The sequence below is a fragment of the Bos javanicus genome, chromosome 19, assembly GCF_032452875.1.
Source record: "Bos javanicus breed banteng chromosome 19, ARS-OSU_banteng_1.0, whole genome shotgun sequence".
NCBI classification, from domain to species: domain Eukaryota; kingdom Metazoa; phylum Chordata; class Mammalia; order Artiodactyla; family Bovidae; genus Bos; species Bos javanicus.
The window spans coordinates 41056216-41064338 of NC_083886.1; the positions used below are offsets into that span (position 1 = coordinate 41056216).

General features: G+C 54.5%; 1 protein-coding gene and 2 non-coding genes across 3 annotated transcripts in view; all 3 read right to left on the reverse strand.

Moving 5' to 3' along the window:
* Positions 1-5186, reverse strand: part of PLXDC1 (plexin domain containing 1) — a 66566-nt gene extending 61380 nt beyond the window's left edge. Inside the window, exon 1 of the mRNA XM_061391626.1 lies at positions 4971-5186. Within this exon, the coding sequence (XP_061247610.1) occupies positions 4971-5046 (76 nt within the window). The 5' untranslated portion in view covers positions 5047-5186. The remainder of the gene's footprint in view (positions 1-4970) is intronic.
* A 1795-nt stretch (positions 5187-6981) lies between these two features.
* TRNAC-GCA (transfer RNA cysteine (anticodon GCA)) lies at positions 6982-7053 on the reverse strand. Its single transcript has one exon. It is a non-coding gene; the product is annotated as a tRNA-Cys (tRNA).
* A 662-nt stretch (positions 7054-7715) lies between these two features.
* Positions 7716-7787, reverse strand: TRNAC-GCA (transfer RNA cysteine (anticodon GCA)). The gene has a single exon. It is a non-coding gene; the product is annotated as a tRNA-Cys (tRNA).
* Positions 7788-8123: the final 336 nt, after the last annotated feature.

Consider the following 8123-nt stretch of genomic DNA (forward strand, 5'->3'; position numbering starts at 1 on the left):
CACGTATTCATCCATTCCGCCACCCATGACCCCAAGTAGCGAACAAGTCTAGTGTTCGCACTGTGAGGGGTAATAACAATAATAGCTCACTTCTAGAGAATGCTTACCCTGTCCTGGCACTATTCCAAGGGTTTTAAACCCACTAACTCATTTAATCCCCACAATCGCCTCATGAGAGGGGTGCTGTTGTAGATCCATTTTATAAACTGGGAAACCCAGGTTGCGTGACCAGTCCATGACAGGGTTTGCACTCAGGCACAGCACGTGCAGGCTTGCTCACACCGCAGCACACCAGGTGACCCACACACCAGGCCGTTCTCTAGGGTGCAGGGCAGCCCCAGGGCAGGATGCACAGGTGCCGCTGGGCCCGAACCTGGGAGGTTCCCCGGCAGACTGCACCCCTTGGAATGCAGAGGGGCAACCCAGTGGCCGTGCCCCAACCCTCTTCGGGTGCCACTGCCCTGCTCCAGGGCAAGAAGCAATGGGCTGACTCCAGGAGGCCTGATCACACCATCCCAGCGCCTGAGCCAGGTCACCTTCATCCCACCTGTCACCCAAGCTTGCCATTCCAGCCCCACGGCCACCACTTGGTTGTGGCCACCATCACCTTTTTCCTGGTGATGACTTCAGCCTCTACCATTCATGCCCTTGGACCAGTCTCCCACACACCTGCCAGAGTATCCTGTCCAGAGGAAAAACTCCATTCCATCCCTCCTGCGCTCCCCTCTCTTTGCCACGACCCTTCAGCTGACAGCCCAGCTCTCCCACTCAGCACTGGAGCCCCTTCGTGATCAGATCCTGCTGGCTTCTTCAGTCCCCGAGTCCTTTCCAGGGCTCAACCCCACTCTCTCTGGCCATGGGACTTCACACAGGCAGTTTTCTCAGCCTAGATCATTCTGCTCCATAAATAAATGGAGCTGACGAGCTCTAGCTCATCCTTCAAGTCTCACGAGATGTCACTTCTTCCCAGCGCCTTTTCTGACACTTCTGTGCCTCACCCCAAATGCTATGTGCGTAGTCCCAGCCCTGATCCTGACAAATCACTGCTGTCTGGGCAACCACAAGCTCTAGGTGCTTGACATAGAGCAGATGCTGGTCAAGCACACACAGGTGATGGATGGAAGGAAGGAAAGAAGGCAGGCATGTTTAAATTCTCAGAACTCCTGAGGCCCACAGGGCTTAGAAGCCCCTTCTCTTGGGGTACAGCCTCATCAGAAACCCTCCTTGTTATCACAGCAATAAAAGAAAATAAAATTGTCTGTGAGCAATAAAATAAAAAAACACGAGTTTGGAATCAAATAAGCTTGAGATTGAACCTTGAATCTATCACTTACTGACTATGACATTGGACAAATTGCACAATCTCTAAGTTTCCTCCCCTAGGAAACGGAAATGATAAAGCCTACACTTGGCAAGTCATTGTGAGTCTTTAACAAAATACTGTACACAAAGCATCCAGCAGGGTCCTCCTGCCTTTCCTGGGTTTCATATGAGGACCAAGGGGTCTGGGGAAGGCTCCAGACCCTGAATTGAAATCCCGCCTCTCAGTTACAAAGCCATCAACTGCACTCTCTTCCCTCCTGCAGGCAGGCAGAGACCCACTGAGGACCCTGATCTGGGGAGCGAGAGGGAGGCATAAGGAAGGGGCAGGGAGGGATGGCCAGTGGCTCAGAAGAAAAGAGGGGAGGAGAGGAGAAAAGAAGAATTTGCCTCTCTGAGTTTCTCTAAAAGGGACAGAATGGGGTCTGTGAGCCCCTCTAATTCATTCACTCACTCAATACATGTTTATTGAGCCCCGTGTTCCAGGCAGGCTTCCCAGGTGGCATGAGTGGTAAAGAACTCGCCTGCCAATGCAGGAGACGTAAGAGACACAAGTTCAATCCCTGCGTTGGGAAGATCCCCTGGAGGAGGGCATGGCAACCCACTCCAGTATTCTTGCCTGGAGAATCCCATGGACAGAGGAGCCTGGTGGGCCATGGCCCATAGGGTCACAAAGACTCTGAAGCGACTTTGCACGCAAGCACTATGTGCCAGGCACTGTGTGAGTGCTGGGGCAAAAACAGCGAACAGGTAGACACAAGCCCTGTGCCCATGAAGATTCTAGTTGGGAAAGACACACACAAAATGAGTAATTCAGCCAGTAAGGCAGTGTGAGATGGTGAGACAGACTGTGGAGGAAACAGAAGGACGAAAGGGTTGGGATTGTTTCTGCTCTGGTCAGGGCCCTCAGGGAGCCTCTCTCAGAGGTGGCCCTTGAGCTGACTGAGACCCGGATGAAGAGAAGTCAGTTACCTGGCGATCCCAGGGGACCGCAGCCTGAGTGTTTTGGGGAACAGACCCGGGCAGAATGCGAGCAGAGGTGGGGGTAGGGAGAGGCTGTTCAGTGGCCACTGGGTGGAGATTGGATTTCAGTCTCCATTTGTTTGAAGATCCCTCCCTGGTGAGCAAGGAGAAGGCTGGAAGCAGAGTCAAGGCTACAAGGGGCCCTAGAGGCAATCTGGTCCAAACCTCGTTTTATGGATGGAGAATCCAAGGGGCAGAAAAAGGATGAAGCTGCCAGGGTCACCCAGGGTTGGAGCTGGGCCTGATCTGCTAACTCCCAGGACAGGATGCCACCTCCAGTGGCGTTTTCCTTCTCTGTCTGCTGTAGGCACTTCCAGTTTCACTCAGCCCAGACCCCAGGGTGCCCCCAGCTCCCACCATGCACCCTAGTGTCTTCCTGTCTCCCCATCTGTCTATCTGCCTGTCAGCCTCTGTTGGTCTCCCTCACCACCTGACTGTATCTTTAGGTCACTCATCCATCTTTCTCCTGCTCCTGTTTTAATGATAGATGAAGTTTCAAGGCCAGTTCATCAAGAGGGAGGGGAGATCTCAGCTCCCCCCTGAGCCCCGCCCCCCTCCACCCCCCACCCACATCCCCTCTCCCAGCACAGCACAGAGGACTTGGAGCCTTGGGGCTGGATGGCAGCACCCACCACTCAGGTCCAGCTCCCAACTGCCCTCTCACCTGTCACCAGGGCTCCACCACCAATCGGAGCAGCCCTCCCCCAGAGGGTCCCACTCCCACATCTATTCTCCCTAGAAGACACCCCCTGCCTCCACACAGGGCCCTCTCAAACCCAGTCTGGTCGTCGTGAAAAAAAAGCTCGACACTGAGAGTCAGCAGCGCCCCCACTGGCTTCCTTCAGTATCACCAGTCTCGCCTGCTGCAGAGAAAGTTCATTTTCTCCTGGCTGAATCTGCCAAAGCTGAGGAGACAGGGCGTCCTCAACTGAGAGATTAGATTCGAATCTCTGCCTGCCCCCTCTTTTTGGCCCCCCAGGGTATCTACTCTTCTAACCACCTCTGAAGAGGCAGCCCTCAGCCCAGCCTGGCTCTGGCCCCTGCATTGCCCATCCTTGTTTCCTTCCAATGCCCTCTTCCCCACCCCTTTCCGTGGATCTCCCATCTCAGTCAGGTTCAGCGCCATCCCTCATCAACCCAGTCATATCCAGAGTTCAGAAGATCCCATCAGGATGGGTTTGCAAAAGACCTCAAAAATTGACCTATCCAACCCATTCCTTTTTATATTGACTTTTTTTTTTTTTTTTTTGCAATTACCTCATACACATCATAACAAATCTGAAAAGGAGAGAGAGTCATAAAAAAGAAAAAAAGATCTTTCATAATCCTATAATCCCACAAAGATTTTGCCCACAGCCTCACTTTATAAGGGAGGAAACAGGCCCAGAGAAGGAAAGTAACTTGCTCAAGGTCACACAGCAAGCAAGATGTTGGAACTAGAAGTCAAGTCTCTGGCCACTCTCTGTGTGGTCTCTCTGAAAACTGGTGGTTTTGCATCAGCAGCCTCTTGCCACCTTAGCTTCCAGTGCCCTCTGCCCACACTCTTCTCAACAGAAACCCAGGCCTGTCTCAACAATATTCAGGGACCATTAAAGTCAAGAATGCCATCACTGATGCTGTGCCTGATGCCCGCAGACCCCTGAGACACAGCAGCCCAACTACAGCATCCCCCTGGACAAACCCTCCACCTGCTCCATCCCACCCTGGGGGAACTCTATCTTCCCAATTCTCTCTGTCAAGAGGCTTGACTGCAATTACCCACCTCCCCAACCCCAGAGAATGCCTGCATACATAAGGAAGAAAGAGGAGAATGCAAAATTACTTGCTGAAAAATGGTTCTCCTTTATAACAGGAGAGACTCAAGGTAGATCTCCGAAAGGACTTCCAGGTGGGAGAATGATTGCAGAGAACTGCTGTGGGGAAGGTAGGACACCCCACCCTCCTAATCTAGAGCCAGAACAGCTAAAGGCCAAGGGCCACCAGGGGAGTACAGCAAGAGTGACTGCAGGACCCTAGAGGCTGGGGGTGGGGAAGCAGCAAGTTGCTTCTTTCTGGGCCCGGCGCTGCTCTTCAAGTACCAAACAGAGAGGAGAGGGCGTCAGGCTCCCCATTGCCCTTGCTGGAGCAGAGATGGTGGGTCTCCTCCATCCTCCTGGCTACTGCCACTCAGCCCCCAGACTGGGTCAGCTTGGGAGTGGGGGCAGCGGAGAGAAAAAGGAAACAAAACTGAAGCAAGACATCCCAGACTTCGCATCTCATCAGAATTCAGCCTCACCCAGTGTGGCCAGGGGTCCCTGTGACTCTCCCACCGTCCCCTTTGGGGCCAGAGCCCAATGCCTTATGGATTCCCCCTACTGGGGTCCCTCCAGTGTCCTTCCAGGAGGGAAGGAGAAATGCGGGCATCGGTGTCTGATCCTTCCACCCTCACTTACACACCCTGTGTGTTTAGGAAAGTAGGGGTCCCTGTTCACCTGCCACCGTCCACAGCGCTCCTGGCCTCCCGCGGACACGACCCCCGACGCCTCTGACATCGTCAGCCTGCCGGTACCTGTCCATGCCCACGCCCGCCCACCTGCCCCCTCGACCCACGACCCTGACCCACCCCCATCAACTCTGGCCAGTCCTACCTGCTCCGGGCTGGGGGCTCAGAGCCCGGGCAGCCTCCCTGAGCACCAGCACGAGGAGCCAGAGCTCGGCCCGCATGGTGGAGGCCAGGACCCGCCCCCGGCCCGCAGCTGTCCCAGCCCGGCTCGGGCGGCGTGGTCCCCCGGGTTGGCCGGCGGAGGGGTGGGCGGCGAGCGGCAGCGGAGCGCGGGGCAGGCAAGCAGTGAGAGCGGCGGAGCGCCAGCGGGCGGCGAGCGAGCCGAGCGGCCTCCCGGAGCGGGGACCGGGGAGGGGGCGGGGCGGGGGGGGGCGCGGCGCCTCCGGAGCTCTCCCCGAGTCTTCCCCAGCCCTCCCAGCCCTGCCCGAGCGCTCCCCGAGAGCTACCGCGGCCGCTTCCCAGGCGGGAGTAGGGGGTAGCGGGAGGAGGAGGGGGACAGGGCGGGTAACCCTCGGGCTGGGAGAACCCCCGAAGAGCATCAGCTACCCCTACACCGCACCTTAGCTCCTGCCTGCCTTCCCCTCCTCCACTCCCTGGGGGAAAGCGGTGGAGAGAAGGCTCGAAGGGCCAGATCCCAGGAAGGGACAGCGGGCGCCCCTTCCTCAGACCCTGGGCTCCTACCATCCACCCCCGACCCATTTCCACCAGGCTTCCCGACTTTCTGGGCGATTCCACGGAGTTGTGCAGGGATCTGATGCCCACCCCCACCCCAGGAGTCTCCCCTTGCAGCAGAGGCCTGGATTCCACGCCCTCTTATGGCTTCTCTCCACTTTATCCCACCCCGCAGACATGGGGATGGAGGGGACCTGGGTCATCCCTACTTTGAAATAACCTGGACTTCTTCCCATCACCAGAAAGTAACTGAGGTCACCCTCCTCTTTGGGGACCCCAGACCTCCACAGGGCCCGACCCAGTCAATCTTCAGAGGAGAGCAAGGAAACGTCTCACCCCAACTGCCACCACCTTATAAGCAGGCTCTGGGAATAGATCACTTTTTTTTTTTTTTACCCTACCAGAACAGAATAAAAATACCCTCAATTTAGGAGATTTAATAGATGGCAGGGAATCAGGTCAGAACCCGGAGGTGCCTCTTCCCTCCTCGACCTACTTCGTGCGAAGGCAAGGAGATCCCGCGCTGGATGGAGGGAGAATGAGGGTGAAGGCGACACCCTGACATATACAGGCTGGGGCCCTAAAGACTAATCTTTCAGAATCCCAGTTCCTTCTTCCTCAGGACCCAGGGTCCCAGAACCGACCTCCTTTAGCCCCACATCCCCTAATCACTTACAATGGGACAAGACTAGGCCTGTCTGTAAGTTCTTCTTGTCTCATTTAAATTGCGGTTTTGCCAACTCTCAGAAGCAAAAAGGCTGCTGCTTCCAGCTGCGGCTTCTTGCTGCCCTCTAGTGGCCACGTGACGAGACGCAACGCGCGTGTTTTGCGGTTTTCCTCGATTTTCCAGACCTGCCTCCGCGCTGCGCGCTGTCTCCGACTCCAGCCAGGCGGGTTCACATCTCCTTGCCCCTACCTTCCGAAAGGTCAAGGTGAGAGGACCCAGGACGGAATTTCAACTCCAGCACTGATCTTTTTGAACAGTCCCCTGTCCGGGATGCCCCGCGCACGGTCTGTTTTAAAAGGTCTCTTAATAAAGGACTCAGGTTGAAACAGCAACTTGGAAATAATTAGAAGCAAATGTCAATTTTTTTTTAATGTAAGCTTCTAGAACTTGAGTGTACATCAGAATCACCTGGAGGGCTTAGAAAACACAGATTTCTGGGAGCCCCCCCCCCCCCAAGTACTATAGTTCTGAGGCCGAGAATCCATATTTCTAACACGTTCCCAGCTGGTGGTGCTATTCTCAGTAACACATTTTGAGAACCTCTGCTCTAAATTTCTGTTTTGCTGTCTCGCCGTTCCTCATCTTGCCCAAAATAGCAGTGGTGAAGTAAATGTCAACATAAAATAGTAGAAGTAGAAAGTTGTAAGAAAAATGGTGATTGGGAGAATCCGAATTTGGATCCTTAAAAAGGTACACAAGGGGGCACCCGGATTTGAACCGGGGACCTCTTGATCTGCAGTCAAATGCTCTACCACTGAGCTATACCCCCTCTGCTGGTTATCCGTCTGCGGATGACTTCTTAGTGCTACTCCAGCGCAGGCGCTGTGACTGGGTACAAACGGAAGTGGAATCCAGTATTTTCAAGAGACAGAGAGACTATAAATCTCGAGAGACTACTTATCTGAATGCAGAGTTTGTTTCCTGAAACTCTGAACTAAAGAATTATAATGATGTAAGAAAAAGCAATTTGGGACTGCGGGAGGGGAAGTCCCTCACTTCCCCTAGATTTCTCACTTCCTGGACCTTCCTTTGGGCCTGGGTCCGCCTTTCCTGCCTTGCTAGAGCGCCCCTAGCGTTTCCCTTGGCGCCCATCTCTCTCCTACACGCTCACAAACACCTCCAGTCCTTCCTGTCCCAGCCCAAGCCCGGCCCTTAGAAACTCAGTCTGTCTTCCAACAGACTGAGATCCCGGTATACGTAGACCTGCGTGCGGGCGCTCACGCCTCCACCCTACCATCAGGAGAGCCGGCCTTTGTACAGCCCCCAAGAGGCTGAGGGCGTGGTTTGGCAGGACCTGGGGCTCCACTCTGATCGCCGGCAAAAGAGCTCCGCAATGTTGAAGGACCCTTCCTCTTTAGCCTGTAAGGGAACTTCAGTAGGAGCACTGCAGGACTAAGAAGCCGGGGAAGAAAAAAGTAACCTACGCCTTAGAGGGGGCACCCGGATTTGAACCGGGGACCTCTTGATCTGCAGTCAAATGCTCTACCACTGAGCTATACCCCCGTGGTACCGGTACCGCTTGCCAGTTAGGATGAATTTCTACGGAATAAGGGAATAATTAATTTTCACCTATTGTGTTCTTTGTAGCTAACCTAATGGAAGGCAGACGGCATCTGAATGGAGATATTTAGACTTCCTGAGTTCTTCCCCTCATCACTCTTTATGGAAACCACCGGGTTAAGAAATCCTGAGCCCACTATATCTGTGTCCAGACTCTTACAGCGTTGTGCATCTCCTGACTTTCTAAGAGAACAGACCCACTGACCTCAGGACCATCCCAGGTTTTCTGGGGGTAATAGCACTGCTCCCTGCACAGCATAGGCAGCCTGGTTTCCATCC